Here is a 19,315-nt window from a genome sequence, read left to right as displayed (position 1 = left end):
AGTGGCTCTGTCAAGAGCATGCCTGGTAATGTTAGCCTGGGGGTGTGGAGGGGCTACTCAGTGATGTGCAGTGGTGCCTCCAGGCAGGTGCTCTGCTGCTTGAACCATGCTTCTAGCTCTGTTTGCTCTGGTTCTTTTTCATATATGGCCTCTTGACAGTCACCTGGATTTACTTCATTTCTATATGGTAGCCATGGTTAATCAACCGTTTCTGCCATGTTTCTCAATTCTACTGTTAGAATCCATGTGGACAGATAAACCAGATTCTTTTTCGTTTTGTTGCTGAGTTTATCTGGAGAGAACACTGAGGAACACAAAAGTGAGTCAGATGTGAACTCCACATGGGCCTGATTTAAACCACTGAGGAACTAGAATGGGTGAAGGTAGCTGTACACAGGGTGGCACCAATAGAATATGGAAGAAGTGCCTTGGGACTTCAGTAGTAGAGACTGTGGATGCTCTGAACAGGTGGCAGGCAGGCTGAGGAAGACCTTGCCCCAGGGCTGCAGTGCAGAGTAGGGGTAACACCTGGTGGAAGAAGAGGGCTCTCAGCCTATGCTCCAGATGATGACCAAATTTATTTCCGTGCATGGTTCATGTGTTGTGTGTTCGTTCTGTCTCTCTCTTTCTCTCTGTCTTTCTGTCTCTCTCTCTCTCTCTCTCTCTCTCTCTCTCTCTCTCTCTCTCTCTCTCTCTCTCTCTCTCTCTCTCTCATTACAATGCTAGGGATCTTAGGGCTTTGTGCACACTAGGCAAATGCTTTACCACTAATCTATATCCCCAACCCTATTGCCAGTCCAAAGTCAGGACTGCATTATCCTTTCTTGCCTTCAATCTTAAACTTTTTCTTTTTTTGTCAGTTGTGGGGCTTGAACTCAGGGCCTGGGTGCTCCCCTTGAGCTTCTTTGTGCTTAAGGCTAGTGCTCTACAACTTTGAGCCACAACACCACTTCCAGTTTTGGAGTGGCTTATTGGAGATAAGAGTCTCATGGGTTTCCCTGCCCAGGCTTGCTTTGAACCACAATCCTTAGATCTCAGCCTCCTGATTAGCTAGGATTGCAGGCGTGAGCCGCTGGCACCCAGCTTATAGTCTTCAACTTTTTAGTGCATTGTGATCTTTGAAAAAAAATGATGTATGCTTTAGGAGTACATTTTAAGTCTTGTATTTTTCTTACTAGAATATATAGAGGTTATAGCTTACTACCAACCATAACAGATGTCACCTTGGAAAACAACCTGTCAAGAGTTATTGCTGCAGTTTCTCATGAGCTGATTACATCAACCACTAGAGCACTCACAGTAAGTCTTCTTGGTGGGCTTAAGGAGATTGATTTTAAGTAGTTCTGTGAAAATCCATCCGCATGGTCACAGGAACTGAAGTATGAGTGCTCTTCTGAGGTGCTTGCTAAAGAAGTATGGCTTATCAACAGAATCTAAACTAGTACAGGCTCATTGGACAGTAACCCAGTTAATTTAAGAAGACTTTAAAATAAAAACACTATAATCTGAATTGGAAATGTAGCACCTCTAGTACAGTTAACTCAGAGACCTTGTAATTATACTAAAAGGTAAATCAGAAATACAAAGATTATTCTATAGTATCATATCGTCATGATCTAAAGTTGGACTTTGATGTCTAAAAACTAAAAATGATTAAATTCTATGATTAAGTTATATGTACTAATACATTGTACATTAATACGATCCTTTGGAGAATTTTTAATGGTACAGAGAGCTACAATCTGAGTTCTTCATGGTGACAGAAAAAGGTAGACTACAAAACCATGTGAGGGGTTGTTTACAGTTGGGTCTCAAGTATGAAAAATAACTTTTGGCCTCTTCAGTGGGGTGGGGTGTAGTCACCGTTTTATTAGCCTGTATGCTAGTTGTCAAGCTGTATCTTAACGTATCAGTGTGTCTCCTTTGGTAAGGTGAATGTCTTGTGGTCTGAATGATTGTACCATTTTTAAAGGGTAGAACAAAGTTTAATTTGGTAAATGTTTTTGGTGTGTGGGTGACGTTTTTTCCTCTCTCTCTCTTTGGTAGTTTGGATGCTGTGAAGCTTTGTGTCTCCTTTCTGCAGCCTTTCCTGTTTGCATCTGGAGTTTAGGTTGGCATTGTGGGTGCGTATTCTCCCCAGGCTGTGGCTGTCTGCAACCACGTGGACAAGCACAGATGCTGGGATACCCTTTTTCTCTTTATGTCTTCTGTCTGTGTGACTTTTGGGAGAAATACCTGACAGTGCTTGTTTCTGTCCTGTTAGTTGTGTGAAAAGTACTAGGAAGGGTCTGTTGTGCTGTAGTTGTGACTCTAACAAATACCAGGCACCCTTAAGAGTCTCTGAGAATTTGAAGGTGTGACCGGTGAGTTCACTGAAGGGAGTTCCATATGCTAGCAGATGACTTTTCTAAGTAATTTGATTGCTTCTAAAATACTTAGGTATTGACAGATATAACCTAGAATACAGAAAGATGAGCTATAAAGCTGTACTTTAGGAATTCTTGCGTGTTATGTTAGCATTTATCACTAAAAAATAATTTTCCTCTAGTAAATAGCCTGCTGGCCTCTGGGAAGTGTTTTTTACTCTTGTGCAGCATTAAGAAGTAAGCCTTCTCTTGTGTGCTGGTTATTGAGAGGAATTTTGATAACTCCTCTTGCTTGACAGTAGATATGCAGACTTTCTCTGGCTCAGTGCTTGAACTTGGGGCTGGGCACTGTCCCTGAGCCTCTCTGTGCTCAAGGCTAATGCTCTACCACTTGAGCCATGGCACCACTTCCAGCTTTTTTAAGTAGTTTATTGAAGATAAGAGTCTTGTGGAGACTTTTCTGCCTGGGCTGGCCTCCAGCCTCAATCCTCAGATCTTAGCCTCCTGAGTAGCTACGATTACACATGTGAGCCACCTGTGCCCAGTAGTATTCTTAATCTACAACAGTTGCTTTCCTTTTTTCACAAATATTGACTGCACAACTACAGGTTTTAGTTAGAGGTCCAGCACTAGACTTTCACTTAAGTCAAAGTCAAAACAAAATCAAAACACAAAGGAAGTTAAAAATTCCTCAGAATAAACACATAGTTGTACTTCTCTTAATCAGATCTACTACTTGATTTGATTCCTCAAGTAGGTTTTAGGGCGCTGTACTTTACAGGGAGGGTATTAGTTGGTTAGCCACAGTAAAATGAACGTCTGAGCAGTTATGAAATGCTCCTGACATACCTTTCTCCTGAGACTATTTGCTTGAAACTTCCCTATCATTTTACCTCGAAAATGCCTCCTTCCAGAGCACCCCCGCTGAGCGCCTCCGATGATTCCAGGAAGAGCTGCACCGTGGGGATGGCCACCATGATTCTCACCTTGCTCTCGTCCGCTTGGTTCCCATTGGATCTCTCAGCCCATCAAGATGCCTTGGTTGTGGCTGGAAACTTGCTCGCAGGTACCAAGTTCCAGTAGGGTCTCCAGGACTTTATCTCTGCTTACCTTATGATGGGAGTGGGGAGTGAGCAAACAAGGGAAAGGAATTGTTGGTCATTTTCCAGGATAGCTGGTTCCTTCAGTCCAGTTGTCTCATGTTGCCTACCTGTGTGATTGTATACAGTGGCAACTATTCTCTGCTGTGTGTTGCTGCATGTTGGAGAGCAGCCCTCTCCCAATCCATCCCCTTAGTGAGGCTAAGCCCCTTGGAGCTTAGTATGGTCCTGGCTATCGTGTACCCGGAATTGTCACACACCTTTGGAGCATTAGAGCATATGTATGTGCTTCATTTTCAAGTTGATTGTAGATGGACGGAAGATTCCTACAAATCAGGGCAGCTATAGATTCTTGCTGTCCTTTAGACAGATTATGGAACCAGCACACCAAATAAGGCATTGCTCACGCAAAGGCATGGAGCTAGAACAGTGTGATTCTGGGGGAGTAGCGGCCAACGTGGATGCCTCGAGAGGTCCAGGATGGGAATGGAGGACGCAGACAGCCAGAAGGGCTGAGCAAGGGACCCCAGTCCCCAGCAAGGAATATGGGCTTGCTCTGTTTGCCACCAGCAGATTTCATGGAAGCAACCCAGAGTTAGATTTACATTCTAAAAGGACCGTTCAACTTAACTGACTACAGGCTGGAGGAGAAAGTGGGGAAGAAGATCAGTTAGAAGATTTAACCTCCAAATTTTGACCAGAATTACTATCATGGTGTAGCTTCTGTTGAAGTAATTTGGGATTAGAAGGAAGTGACTCGAAGAATGACAGAGGCAGAATTGCTAAGCTTTAATCTGCAACTGAGCCTCGCTTGTGAGGACTACATCCTGGGCTGGTGTATGATGGTGACATTTGGTGACAGTTTGAGGCATTAATTGAGCATCAGATACAGAGGGCCAGCAGTCTGTCAGTAAAGGTGGGTGAGGAACTGGTGTCTTCCGCGAGCAGCTTCCTTCCCCTACACTGGAAGTAGGGGAGTAATATGTGTGCCTGTATCACAGCCAGCGCCCCCAAGTCTCTGAGAAGTTCGTGGACTGCTGAAGAAGAAGCCAACCCAACAGCCACCAGACAAGAGGAGGTCTGGCCTGCATTAGGTGACCGGACACTGGTGCCCATGGTAGAGCAGCTTTTCTCCCACCTGCTGAAGGTGATCAATATCTGTGCTCATGTCTTGGACGATGTGACTCCTGGGCCAGCAGTTAAGGTAACTTCTTCCTCAGGGTAGCTGTTACCATCAGCCTGGATGACTGGGCTTCCAGAACACCTTGATTTAGCAGTGTGTTCCTTTCCTCGCTCTCTTTTGCTGTCAGCAAACCATAGCACTCTTATCCTGATAGTACATTTAACATCAAAATGTGGTTATATATTTTGTGCTCTTTTTAAAAGGGTCAACCAGGAAAGCTCAGAATTAAAGTCTGACTCATGTGCCTCATTTCTCTCTCCTATATTATGATAATTCATTTTTCTTTTCTGTGAAGTATACTCCAAAAAAAATCAATGCTAAAACAAATGCCAAGCTATTCACACAGTGAATTTCAGATTTATCAGTTCCTTTATAGTTACATGTAATTCTTCTATTTCCTGTGCCTTTCATCTTTAAACCATTCTATTCTGTCTCTGTATATATAGTATCAGAGCTCTGTAAACACAAGCTTAAAGTACAGGGTGAATTATATGGTTAGCACTTTTCACTGTGTGGTAAAACTACATATGGATAGTTTTAGTTCTCAATGTCTGTTATACTTCCGCCTCCCTTTTGTTTTGTTTCAGGCAGCCTTGCCTTCTCTGACAAACCCCCCTTCCCTAAGTCCCATCCGACGAAAGGGGAAGGAGAAAGAACCAGGAGAACAAGCATCTGTTCCTCTGAGTCCCAAGAAAGGCAATGAGGCCAGTGCAGGTAGGACACAGTGCTGGGTAGGGAGGGACAGGCGCTGTCTGTGCTGCAGAAGGGTGGGAGTTAAGCTTACACTCCTGTTGAGATCGACAGAACACTTTGTGCTATGCGGAAACCTAGTACATATCAAGAAAGTCAGTGAGAGTTCTCCGAGTTGCTTCAGATAACGAACCTGCTAATTGTCAGCAGCACACTCCTTGGCTTTAGCATCCATAAGCAGTCACGGTTTCCCGCAGACCTCTGGCTGTGGCAGGGAGGTAGCTATCTTGTGCATCCTTCTTCCTCCCATATAGTGGGGGAAGGAAGGCTCTTGATTTTTCAGTAGCGAAGGTAGTACGGGTAGCTTGGAATGTGTGTGTAGAGCTGGTGGTGACTTGATAGGGATTTGGGAGTAGGAAACAGAATTTGCATGTAGAAGAGACAGCAAATGTGGGAGCTGGCTATGGTGGTACATGCCTGTAGTCATAATACGCAGGAGCTTGGGGCAGAAGGATCTACAGAAACATCTGCAGATCCATATTTCTGGCCAGCCTGAGCTACAGAGTGACACCCTGTCACAAAACAGACTGTTAAAGGAAGGATTCAAGTCTGTCACAAAAGTCTAGAAAATTCACAGACGTTGAGAAGGCTTCTTTACCTGGAAAAATGTTAGAGACAAGGAGCCAGAATTTTGACATGGCAGCAATAACTAGATCCAGTCTGTACAGCTCTTACTGTGCACGAGCAGAGAGGTTCTGGGATTGACTGCAGGCATTCAGTCAACAAAGTGATGCCTTCCCACACCAGCAAGCATTCAATCAGTAAGCAGACCCCTTACCAAGCAAGCAAGATCTCAGCTGACACAGTGGTGCCTTCTAAAGCAAACAAGCAACTGAAACCAAAGAGAATTACTGGTGCTCTTTTTACTATTTTATGTTATTTTTTAGGCCTCATGCTCTGATTTTGTTAATTTCTCATTCTCCTTAATCAGGAAGCCAGAGGTGAGATTCAAACTTGTTTTTTCTAGAACACTTAAAAATCATATTACCAGTAATTCTTGCAAACTTGGACAGGTTTTTCCTTTGACCTAAACATTTATTTTTTATTTTTTCAAATTTTTATTATCAAACGGATGTACAGACTAAACATTTATTTTTCTGTGTACTTTTGAAGCCTCTCGACAATCAGATTCCTCAGGCCCTGTCACAGCAAGTAAATCCTCCTCAGTGGGGAGTTTCTACCATCTCCCTTCCTACCTCAGACTGCATGATGTCCTGAAGGCCACTCACGCCAACTACAAGGTACCAAATGTGTGGGTACTTCGATGTTCCTAATGGGTTGTTGAACTTTTTCTTAGGATTTGAACAATGTATGCATATGGACATATTGGTAGAAATTAAGAATTATGATTGGTTTTTCCAAGTTTGTCTTTCAGTGTGGTTTATGGTAGTTTTACAGATATTTCCAGATACTTACAGATCTGGGATTTTTATAATAGGGAAATGATTTCTTATGCTTTATGGATGTGGTTTATGGACTTCCCAAGACAGCTAGTGTTCAGACGGGTTCCCGAGTCTCGGTGTGCAATGTATGCACATCTGAGGCTCACCACAACCTTTCTTAGGTGGCACAGCCAGGTTACACGGATCTCATGTAGCTCCACATGCGGGCTTCCTCTGCCTTCGCCCTGAGAGGCTCACATCACGATAAGTCCCTTTTTCATCTAGAGAAAGTTTTCTATCATTATAAAGAATCTTTTCACTACATGGCCAAGGGCCACCTCGAAGGGTGGCCACCTGCCGGGTAGACTCCTTTTTGCAGAGATATGTTTCCATCTTTTTATTCATTTCTCTCCTATTTTTCTATCTGGCTGTTGGATATAAGCTATCAGTGGATTTTTATTTCTTTTCAATTGCCTAACTGGTTGACTCCAATACTACCAAATAGTTCTTTCCTCTCTCTCTCTTTTTTTTTTAAATACAAACAAAAGAGATTCCTCTTTTCTGTTAAGTTCTTATTTTAAGACATATCAGTTTACACTTCTTGAAAGAGATATGCCTTCATAAAACCAAAAGTGAGATCTGTGCAGTCTCCCTGGGTGACCAGGAGCATGATTACCTGCAAGAACATAGCATGCACAGTAAGTACCTCACGTCCTAATCACTTCCCCCTCCCTTTCCTCTCTGCTGTTCTACTCATTTCCCAAACACTGCTGTACCTGCTCCTGTCTCCCCTCACCCTGTCTCTGTGTCTCACTTCCTGGCCTCTTGTTGGCAGTTTTTGTTTGCCCTCCATGTCTCTCCCTCCTTTTTTCCCTCCCCTCCTACCCTGCAAGTCTCCTTGCAGACCCTTATCACCTGTCACCTCTCGTTCTCCAACTCCAGCCTGCTTTCTCCCCAACTCCCCCTCTCACCAAATCACTTTTCTCCCATCTTTTCTCCTTTTGTCCTTATCTTGCATGCTCCTTCCCATCCTTTGTCATTTCTTATCCTTTGTCTGTGACTTCCCTCCTTTCCACCCCTGTGGCTACTTTTCCTCCCTTCTGCCTCCTTTGTCTAGTTCTTACATCTCACTGTCTTCCCCCTGCCTGGGCTCACCTCTTGCCTGCCAGGCCCCACCCTGCTGGCCTCCACATTGCTAGCCCTACATTCCCCACCACCACCCCATGATGCGCCACCCAGCCCATCTGTGCTCCTACTACTCCTGATCTTTTTTGGTTTTTCAGTTTTATTTTTGTGCAGGTCCCAGGGCTTGAACTCAGGGCCTGCGTGCTGTCCTTGAGCTTTTGTTTTGTTTTGTTTTGCTTTATAGATTTCTTTGGGAAGGTACACTATACTTCTACTCAAGGTCATCTTATAGTTCAGGGGTCTTTTATTTTTTTACGTCTCGTAAGCCATGAATTCATAGGGAATAGGTTCCACTAGCTCAGGCTCCTTCCCATGGGTTCTCACAAAGTGTGCCTCTCTGATTGGAGCAGGCCAGTCCTTCAGTTGAACCCAGGTTCCTTTCTCTTTGGCTTCCTTCTTTTTTCTTTTTCTCGTCATTTTCCTTCACTTGTTTCAGGAAGCTCTCTGAGCTAGGGAGTGCTTACTATGCTCAATACGCACATTAATCCTCTTGGCAGGGATCCTGCCAATGCTAGCTTGTTCACAACAGTGCCAACAGCATGCTGGGTAACACTGTGGACCCTTCCAGTTTTGCGATGGTAACATTTGTGGGGCATCCCTTTTTGAACAGTATGCATTCCCTTGATCTATAATATCACCCTTCTTGTAGATGGCCAAAGGAACAACTCCACGTTTCCTGAAGGGTCTAGAGAACATGTGTTGGGTACCTTTCCTCCTTCCCTTGTGTTCGTCATTTTGGCGAATGGTGATTCTGGCCAAAAGATGTTGGGGGTGGGGGGTAGTTATGTGTGTGTCTGTGTATATGTATATGTGTGTTTGTCAAATCGTGCAGCTTGACTCAGGGTCTGGGCGCTGCCTTTGAGCTCTTTTGCTCCAGGCTAGAGCTCTACCACTTTGAGCCACAGTGCCACTTCCAGTTTTTGAGTGGTTTATTGGAAATAAGAGTGTCATAGACCTTCCTGCCTGTCCTGGCTTTGAACCAGGATCCTCAGATCTCAGCCTCCCTAGAGTAGCTAGGATTACAGGTGTGAGCCACTGGGGCCCAGCCTGGTTTTTGTTGTTTTGTTTTTTAAACTTGTTTTAGCTTCGAGATTATGTCATCTTTAGTCAGAGGCCTCATTCCTATGCTCCCAATGTTTGTACCTCCTGTTTGTCGCTTTTTCCTTCCTGATCCCTTATTCTACTTTAATTTTGGCCTTCGTAGTCTCTTGGATTTCTGCTTCCTTGGTTCCCTGTTCCTATCTTACTCCTCAGTTTCTTTGTGTTTGGAATGGCTGGCTTGTCCTAATATGTGTCTTCTCTTCTCTTCCTTTCCTTCCTTCTTTACATTCCACATGACACCTCCCATTAAAAGCTATCTCTCTTCCGTCCTATGTGACCGCTTTCTTGTCTTCTGGATCTCACTTCTGTGGTTTCCTAGTCTCCCAGGACTTGCTCAGTGCTTCTGGAGCACTGAGGCTTCTGACTGCCTTCCCAGGGTGCCTGGGCTCTCCAGAACTCCACACCCCTCTCCCTTTCCCCTTCTGTGTTGTCTTGTAGGAAGAAGTTGGAGGGTGCTCTTTCCAGGCTCGGGCATCCTCGTGATGCCATCACATATATCACTGTGTCTTGAGCCCCCAGGGTCTCACGGCAGGAAGTCCCCTTCCTCCTCCTGGTTTGTTGCAGGCACACTCAGCTCGGCCTCATGCGCGGTGGGACTTAAATCTCTCCTTTTCACGTCTGTGAAAGTTCCCTTTGCCCAGGGAACTTTTTTCCTTCCATGCTAGGTGGCTAAATTTAAGTTTCCTGGATGAATTCCTTTTTGTCTCTTGAAATGTTTTTGCCAGTATTTACTTTCCCAGGCAATTCCCCCTCGCCCTTGTCTTGCACATTATTCTTTGCCTGCCCAGTCCTCTGATTCTATAAAATTGGAGAATTGCTCTGTAAGTAGACCAAATCCTTCAGGCTCTTCATAATAATAAGACTCACTTAATATTTCCTAGCAGGATTAAATGGCTACACCTGGGTGGTGAGTCTGTGGAGGCATCTGGCCGCAGCAGATGGCATTTGTGTCTCTGTTGTAGATAACCAGAACTGCGGTGGTGCCAGTAACCGTGTGCTCTCTCCTTCCACCTTGCCAAGGTCACCTTGGATCTTCAGAGCAGCACTGAGAAGTTTGGGGGGTTCCTGCGCTCGGCGTTGGATGTTCTCTCTCAGATTTTAGAGCTGGCCACACTGCAAGACATTGGGAAGGTTTGTGTTTCATTTCTTCCTGTTGAACCTGCTGCCCAGGAACTCAGAGTGGGGCCTAGTGCTCCAGGTACCGCAGGTGGCAGCACAGCCTAGGAACCTAGACTGTTCTCTGACCCCGGGAGCTCCTGACCACCTGAGCACAGGGAAGACTGTTCTCTGACCCTGCGCACTCTTGTCCTCAACTTGAGTTGTCCTACTAATGTCCTGGCTAGGAAGTGTATGGTTGGATCAATTCTAATCATACCCTACTTTCTCTAAGTCACATTATTATATTATCTTAGACTTAGTTCATTCTAGAATATGGGTTTTTGAGGGCTGGGGATATGGCCTAGTGGCAAGAGTGCTTGCCTCATATACATGAGGCACTGGGTTCGATTTCCCAGCACCACATATACAGAAAATGGCCAGAAGTGGCACTGTGGTTCAAGTGGCAGAGTGCTAGCCTTGAGCAAGAAGAAGCCAGGGACAGTGCTCAGGCCCTGAGTCCAAGGCCCAGGACTGGCAAAAAAAAAAAATTAAAAATTAAAAAAAATAGAATATGGGTTTTTGAAATGTGCATACAGAATCGCTTATTTTCCCCTTTGAGCTATTTTCATGGAGATGGCAAAACCAGATTTTAGCAGGTGGGAGTGACTGGCTCTCTCCATACCTTAGGATGTGGCAGGCCTGGAAACTCACGTTCTTTGATTGTTCCCTACTCTATTTTATAATGAAAAGCTCCAAACGTATATTCTGTGGTAGACACCATCACGTCCTCATACAGATTTTATAAATCCTGTAATTTTTCTTCTGTATTTTATAGATCCCCTCTAATCCTCTACCAGCATACCTCATTTTCAGTACATTTCAAAATGAGTCACAGACTGTCCTCTTTGATCTTATTTTCAAGTGAAATACAACATAGTCTTCTTTCAGTATCCACAGAGGATTGGTTCTAAGATCCACTCACCCACTGCATATGCCAAAATTCATTAATGCTCATATCCCTCATATAAAATGATACAGTGTCAGGTGTTGGTGGCTCTTGCCTGTAACCCTAGCTTCTGGGGAGGCTGAGATCTGAGGATCGTGTTTTAAAGCCAGTTTGAGCAGGAAAGTCTGTGAGACTCTTATCACCAATTAACCAGCAAAAAGCTGCAAGTAGAGATGTGGCTCAAATGGCAAAACATTAGCTCTGGACACAAAAGCTCAAGGATAGCATCCAGGTCCTAAATTCAAGCCCCAGGACTAGCACACGTGAAGAAAGATATAGTAGACGTATATAGTATCTTTTTATGTCCATATAGTATGTATGCATCCTTTTGTATACTTTTTTTATTGTGATAAAAGCAAAATCTATTGAGGGTAAGGATGGGAGGGGGGAAATAGGGGAGAAGGAAGAGGTAACATTAAAGTCCAAGAAGCCTTGTACATTGTAACATTAATGCTATTACTTTCGACATTGTCACAGATAGCTGTGAGACTTCCAGGGCTCACTGGCATAATTACACAGTATTCTATTAGGTGATGTGCTCAGCTGAATACATGGCCCAGAAGGCATCACAAAAACAGTGCTTTGGACTCCTTTGCATGCTTCCTAATTCCTACCCTCAAAATAGGATTGGAAGCATCGTAGACACTACATACTTGGTCATTCATTTAAGGAACAAATGAGTGAGAAAATAGGTGCAAAAGTACTCAAGAAAGTGGTTTTCATATACCCATTTCAATACCTTTTGTGGATACTGTTCAGGATGATAAATTAAAAACCTTACATTTGCAAAACAAAATGGAAGCAATCTTTGGTCTTTGATTCCTGTCTATGTTTCACAACAACAACTGATCCTCTGTGAATCTGTGAATCTCTTACTTTTCTTTCTACAGTGTGTTGAAGAGATCCTTGGGTACCTGAAGTCCTGTTTCAGTCGAGAGCCAATGATGGCAACTGTCTGTGTGCAGCAGGTAAGAGTGCCATTTCCTGTCCTTCGTGCCATGTCCTGTCCAGGCGTGGCACCAGAGTGCCTTTCCTTAGGAGCTGCTGCTAGCAGTGTGTTCAGGAAGGGTTGGGGTGTCCCAGCTGTCATTGTCTTGCTTTCTGAATTGCTGGAGGATTTTTTTCCTCCCTAGATCCATCGCTGAGGGGAGCATTGGCCGTTAAAAGCTGTGCTGGTTCCTTACTGCTTTGCCCTTGCCTTCCTACCCCTGCAGGCTTCTGTTGAGAATGCCCAGTCTCAAGTAGAAGCACAGGGAAACACAAGCTTTTGTCTGAGGCACCAGCCGCACTGCATGGCAGAGTCCCCTGGGCAGTGGTAGAGATTCCCAGCAAGAAATGCACATTACGAATTTTTGCTAGATTTCCTTACTCCTTGGGAGGGTGCATCTTGAGGTATTGCTCATCTACAGTAAGTCAACTACCAACTGTTGATACTTCAATTCTTGCACTGTAGCTGCTGAAGACTCTCTTTGGAACAAACTTGGCTTCCCAGTTTGATGGCTTATCTTCAAACCCCAGCAAGTCTCAAGGTCGAGCCCAGCGCCTTGGCTCTTCCAGCGTGAGACCAGGCTTGTATCACTACTGCTTCATGGCTCCATATACCCATTTCACGCAAGCCCTGGCAGATGCCAGCCTGAGGAACATGGTGCAGGTGGAGCAGGAGCACGACACCTCCGGGTAATAGTTGTGGTATGATCTGTCATTGCTGGGAGCGCAGAAGATTGGGCAAGGAATACTTTGTAAAAGCAGTAAAAATAAAAACGAGTTAACGAGGGCCTTCTAATAGCTTACTGTATTCAGACAAGTCTAGGAAATGTGGTTAATGCAGAGGCCCTTTTATTATTATTATTTTATTGGGCTTAAGTTACTACATATATTTCACAGTACTCATTTTAACTTTCACAATGATGAAAATTTATCATTCTACTTTACATAGCTTTTGAAGTCTGTGAACTTTGACAATACAATTGTATCCTCCATTTTGGATGATATGTACATTATGTTCCTTTTGTTTAGTAACATATGTTTCTTCTTTTACTCATTCCTTTCTTCCCATTCCCACCCATGAGTTGCTTAGTTCACTTTCATCAGTGTCCAATATAGACGATAGCCTCCTCTGATACATTATTATTATTGTTATTATTGTTTTCACACACTTTCCACTCATTCTGTGTCCTCTTTTCTTTGGTATTTTGGTATCTTGAGACCTGTTTACTTTGTTATCTCTTTGCATTTTAATTCTAACACCAGCATATCAGGGAGACCATAAGCTATTTGTCTCTCTCTTTTTGGCTTGTCTCATTCAACATGATTTGTTCTAGTTCCACCCATTTTCCAGCAAATGCCATTATTTTATCCTTTCTTCTCTCTTTCTCTTTTTTTGCCAGTCCTGGGCCTTGGACTCAGGGCCTGAGCACTGTCTCTGGCTTCTTTTTTTGCTCAAGGCTAGCATTCTGCCACTTGAGCCACAGCGCCACTTCTGGCCATTTTCTGTATATGTGGTGCTGGAGAATTGAACCCAGTGCCTCATGTATATGAGGCAAGCACTCTTGCCACTAGGCCATATCCCCAGCCCTATTTTATCCTTTCTAAGGACAGTGTAAAACCCATTGCATATAGGTACCACATTTTTTTTGTTTGTTATTTATTTATTTATTTATTGCCAGTCCTGGGGCTTATCAGGGCCTGAGCACTGTCCCTGGCTTCTTTTTTGCTTAAGGCTAACACTTTGCCACTTGAGCCACAGCGCCACTTCTGGCCTTTTTCTATGTATGTGGTGCTGGGGAATCGAACCCAGGGCTTCATGTATACAAGGTGAGCACTTTACCACTAGGCCATATCCCCAGCCCCAGGTACCACATTTTAAAAATCCATCTGTAGTGGGGCATCTGGGTTGTTTCCATTTCTTGGCTATTGTGAACAGGGCAGCAATGAACATGGAGGTGCAGGTGTCCTTGTCGCATCCTGGTTCCTGTCGTTCAGGGAGTGGTATGGCTGGGTCATAGGGTATGTCCATGTTTCGTTTTTTGAGGAACCTCCAGACTGCTTTCCAGAATGGTTGTACTAGTTTGCATTTCCACCAGCAGTGCAGTAGGGTTCCTCTTTCTCCACATTCCCTCCAGCATTTGTTGTTGCCTGTGTTCAGAGTGTAGGTCATTCCTACTGGGGTAAGTTGGTAGCTCAGGATTGTTTTTATTTGCATTTCCTTTATTGCCAGGGATGCTGAATGTTGCCTCTTTTTCCTAGAATTGTTTTGGCTATTCTAGGTCTTTCGTTGTTCCATATGAATTTTTGGATTGTTTTCTCTATTACAGTAAATAATTTTGATGGAGATTGTGTTGAATTTGTATATCATCTTTGGCAATATGGTCATTTTCATGGTATTGGTTCTGCCTTTCCATGAGCATGGAATGTCTTTCCATTTTCTGGTGTCCTCTCTGATTTCTCTTTCAATTTTTATAGTTTTCATTAAATAGGTCCTATACATCTTTGATTAGATTAATTCCTAGGTATTTTATTCATTTTGAGGTTTCTACAAATTTGGTTGTTTTCATGATTTCCTTTTTTGCTTGTACACTGTTTGCGTACAGAAAGGCTACTGATTATGGGGATTCAATTTGTATCCTGCTACTTTGCCGAATTGGTTTGTTAATTCTAAGAGTTTGGGAGTGGAATTTTGGGGGTTGTTCAAGTATAAGATCATGTCACCTGCAAATAGGGATATCTTAATTTCTTCTTTCCCTATGTGGATCCCTTTAATGCCCTTTTGTTGCCTTATTGCTCTGGCTGAGGATTCCAGAACTGTGTTGAAGAGCAGTGCAGAAAGCGGGCATCCCTATCTTGTTCCTGATTTTAGGTGAAATGTTTTTAGTTTTTCCCCATTTAGTATGGTATTAGCTTTTGGTCTGTTATATGTGGCCTTTATTGTTTTAAAAGAATGTTCCTTTTATTCCTATTTTATTCCTATTTTCTCCAGAGCTTTTAAAACGAGTAGGTGTTGTGTCTTGTTGAAGGCATTTTGGGCATTGACTGAGATAACGATGTGGTTCTTGGCCTTGGCTTTGTTAACGTGGTGAATTACATTTATTGATTGGCGTATGTTAAACCAGCCTTGCATCTGTGGAATGAAGCCTACTTGGTCATGATGCATGATTTTTAAAATTTGTTTCCGGATTCTGTTGGCTGATGTTTTGTTGAGGAGCTGTTCAGTAAAGATTGCTCTATAGTTTCGTTTCTTTGTTGGATCGTCATAGACCCTTCTAAGTTTCTTGTTGTCCAGCCTGTGGGCTCTGCTTTGGACATCATGCAACCTCGGAGGCTGCCTGCAAAGCCTCAGCTCCGACTTTCACATTGTACAGACAGGGCCAGCCATGGGGCACCCAGGGTGCTCAGGTATTGAAAACATATACGCACAGGTTCTTTTCTTTTATTGCTTTGTGCCAGTAATGTGGCTTGAACCCAGGGCCTGGGTAGTGCTCTTATCTTTTTTTTTGGTTTTGCTCAGTACTGGAACTCTACCACTTGAGCCCCAGCTCTACTTCCAGCTATTTTGGGTGGTTAATTGGAAGTTGGAGCCTCATGGATTTTCCTTGCTGGGTGTGGCTTCGAACTGTGATCCTCAGATTGAGTCTCCTGAGTAGTCAGGCTTATGGACATGAACTACCAGTACCTGGCTTAAAAATATTTTTATATGGGCTTCACTATATTGCCTAGGCTGGTTTCAGTGTCATGGGTCCAAGTAGCCTTCATATACAGATCTCAAAAGTTTTGTCCTCAAGGGGCTCGGAATATGACCTAGTGGCAAGAGTGCTTGCCTCGTGTACATGAAGCCCTGGGTTTGATTCCCCAGCACCACATATACAGAAAACAGCCAGAAGTGGCGCTGTGGCTCAAGTGGCAGAGTGCTAGCCTTGAGCAAAAAGAAGCCAGGGACAGTGCTCAGGCCCTGAGTCCAAGCCCCAGGCTTTTTTTCCCTCAAGAAAATCAAGTGTCCTGTAGCAGCACACACAGTCTTCATCAGTAGCCCCTCAGAGGTGTCAGAACCGGTGTGGTCATGCAGCCTCATGTGCAGTGCACTGTGTGGTACTATGCACAGTGGCCTCCTTAGTTCTTTTCTCTTAGAGGTGTTCTGAATTGGTGAATGTGGCAGTGGTTTCAACTGGAGTGTAGCTGAGGACAGAAGAAATGATGCAGGATAATCTGGTGTCTCTTTTTGCCCATTTATCAGATGGTTTGATGTACTCCAGAAAGTGTCCACCCAATTGAAGACTAACCTCACGAGTGTCACAAAGAATCGTGCTGATAAGGTAAATGCACTTACAGCAAGATTGCATGTAACACAAGCCTGGGGCTTTGATGCTAGGAGTGTTAATTGAGCTTGAGACTTTGTAGCTATCAGTTTTCTGTGTTTTTTCTCTAATAGAATGCTATTCACAACCACATTCGTTTATTTGAGCCTCTCGTTATAAAAGCTTTAAAGCAGTATACCACGACAACATCTGTGCAGTTGCAGAAGCAGGTTTTGGATTTGTTGGCCCAGCTGGTTCAACTACGAGTCAATTACTGTCTCCTGGATTCGGATCAGGTTTGTCACCCTCCCTTGTGTTCATGAGTAACAGTTACTGTGAGATAATGCCAGCATTTACCATGGATCAGTGGGAGGTTTGTCTATGTCCAGCCCCCTGCCTCCCATGGGCTTCTACCTGTTTGTTTCATGAAACCAACAGATGCAGAAGGTCAGGTGCATGGCTGACCTGGGCAGAGGTGGGTGCATGGCCCTGAGCTCACAGTAGGATGAGCAGATGAGAGCAGGGGAGTGTAGGATGGAGAGGCAGGGTCACCAGATTCACAGGGACAAGAAGTTTCAGGCCACAGCCATGGTGTTCCCTGCAGGGAAGCAGGGCAGAAACCACCAAAGCTTCCTTCCCTCTACTCCCCACCCCAGCTCCCCACCCCGTTTCTACATTCTGACTCAGCAGAACTGGGAAACTGGTATTTCCAGATTGCAGTCAAGACTCAGTGACCTCTTGGGGTAATTCTTTATGGACAGAGAAAATAATCAACTTCCCTCGCTACCATAGGCCTAGCATATTCCTTAGAGCCTTTCTTCCAAAACAGGAAAGTAATATTTGCTATTCCCTCTGTCTTCATAAAATCTCACTCTAAAATTCACTGACCCAGAATGCCGAGGGGAAACAGCCACAGTCCTTTTGGTCTCTGCATGGGTGTCAAGCTCAGTGTAGTGAGTACTTCACCTCGGCCCCCTCTGCCTCACAGGAGCCAGGTTCCTGCCAGCCACCCACTTGGCCAAGGTGTGTTGTCTTGCTGTGAGCACGCTGGCCTCCCTTTTGTTCTGCTGACTTTGATCAATCCCTCTGTTTCCCCTGGTTGTTGGGATTCAGTATTGACAGTTTCGGGTGATGATTCATTACGCATGTGCTAAGTGTCAGCATCATGCCGTAGGCTCCCAGAATCAGTGTGATTCCATGGGAACCTCCAGGGTCTGTGGGAACATGCTGGCCTGGCCAGAGAGCCCATGGACTGCTCCGCAGAGGGCAGCCATGGCACAGCCCGCGACAACTGCCTCTGCTCCTGGCTTGTCCCTTTCCTTCTCGTGCTCAGCACTGGGTGCCCCTGAGTGCTGGGGAGGAGGAGCTTTGGCGGCTGAACTGCTCTGTGTGCCGCTCCCTGGAACAGACAGATGTGATTTTTTTTTTTTTTTTTTGCCAGTCCCGGGGCTTGGACTCAGGGCCTGAGCACTGTCCCTGGCTTCTTTTTGCTCAAGGCTAGCACTCTGCCACTTGAGCCACAGCGCCACTTCTGGCTGTTTTCTATATATGTGGTACTGGGGAATTGAACCCAGGGCCTCATGTATACAGGGCAAGCACTCTTGCCACTAGGCCATATCCCCAGCCCCTGACAGATGTGATTTTGAATGATACCTGGTAGCCTTGGAATTAGTGTATTTGTGTGCTGGTTTGAGGGCTTGACCGCTCAGCTTTTTTCACTCAAAAGGCTTAAGCTTTACTATTTGAGTCAGGTCTCCAGTTCCTTTGTCTTTTGAACAGGCTTCTCACTATGCAAAGCTGGCTTTGAACTTGACACCCTCTTGCTTAAGCCTCTCAGGTAGCTGGGATTATAGGCCTATGGTGTCATTCTCTGCTATGTCATTGTTTTATTTTATTCTTCTGTTATTTTTCAAAGCGTCACTGTACCTCAGGCTTTCTTGAATTTGATACTCCTGTTTCTGCCAGTTCAATGCTAGAATTAAAGCAATGAGCCATTTGTACTCAACTTGGTTTTAAAAACATTTTTGGAAGGTCTCTGTAGTTAATGCTATTACAGAGGACTTGAATTCTTGATTACAAACAAGTTTATCTGCTTATCTATGGTCAAAACTTGCACAGATAAACAGGAAGAAAAGTAACTATTTTTTACATTGTCATCTTATTTATATGAAACTTTTTTCCTGATTATAGGTGTTCATTGGATTTGTGTTGAAACAGTTTGAATACATCGAAGTAGGCCAGTTCAGGTAATTGTATTTTTTTTATTAGAGTTCTATCATTGTATTTATATGTTTGAAGATGAAAATTTACTTGAAAGTATTATTAGGCATTCTGGTTGTTGTTTTTTCTTCTTAATGGAAATCTGATTAGTATGCTGGGCTTTGTTTTTTTTATTTCTCTTAAAAATGAACAAAAAACTTCCTTAAGACTGGTTTAGGAGTAGTTCTGTATCTGGTCATTACATATATTGTCAGATTTCACTTTACATCTCGCAATTTAAAGGATGACTTATTACCTGGTAGGTCATGATGGGTGTTGTTGTTGTTGTTGTTTGTTTGGTCCTGGGGCTTGAACCCAGGGCCAGGGTGCTGCTCCTGAGGCTCTTCCTGCTCACGGCTAGCTCTCTACCACTTACTTGATCTACAGTGCTACTTTTGGCTTTTTCTGAGTAGTTTATTGGAGATAAGAGTCTCATGGACTTTCCTGCCCTGAGCTGGCTTCAAAACTGGGATCCTCAGATCTCAGCTCCGGAGTAGCTGGAATTACAGGTGTGAGCCACCTATACCTCACTGGTCATGACTTTTTCTAAGAGAAAACTTTTTTGTTTGTTTTTTGTTTTTTTGGTTTTGTGCCAGT

The 19,315-nt window shown here is 44.0% G+C and overlaps 1 protein-coding gene across 3 annotated transcripts in view; it reads left to right on the top strand.

Moving 5' to 3' along the window:
• The window catches only part of Htt (huntingtin), a 110,949-nt gene that overhangs the window by 41,917 nt on the left and 49,717 nt on the right, over positions 1-19,315 (top strand). For all 3 annotated transcript variants that reach the window (XM_048364904.1, XM_048364903.1, XM_048364902.1), the window contains 12 exons: positions 1,179-1,299; positions 2,047-2,123; positions 3,281-3,432; positions 4,468-4,670; positions 5,237-5,363; positions 6,513-6,640; positions 10,088-10,198; positions 12,062-12,139; positions 12,625-12,848; positions 16,399-16,477; positions 16,594-16,755; positions 18,650-18,705. In XM_048364904.1, the coding sequence (XP_048220861.1) occupies positions 1,179-1,299; positions 2,047-2,123; positions 3,281-3,432; positions 4,468-4,670; positions 5,237-5,363; positions 6,513-6,640; positions 10,088-10,198; positions 12,062-12,139; positions 12,625-12,848; positions 16,399-16,477; positions 16,594-16,755; positions 18,650-18,705 (1,518 nt within the window). The remainder of the gene's footprint in view (positions 1-1,178; positions 1,300-2,046; positions 2,124-3,280; positions 3,433-4,467; positions 4,671-5,236; positions 5,364-6,512; positions 6,641-10,087; positions 10,199-12,061; positions 12,140-12,624; positions 12,849-16,398; positions 16,478-16,593; positions 16,756-18,649; positions 18,706-19,315) is intronic.

This window comes from Perognathus longimembris, chromosome 16, assembly GCF_023159225.1.
Source record: "Perognathus longimembris pacificus isolate PPM17 chromosome 16, ASM2315922v1, whole genome shotgun sequence".
Classification (NCBI taxonomy): Eukaryota; Metazoa; Chordata; class Mammalia; order Rodentia; family Heteromyidae; genus Perognathus; species Perognathus longimembris.
This window is presented reverse-complemented; position numbering and strand designations above follow the sequence as displayed.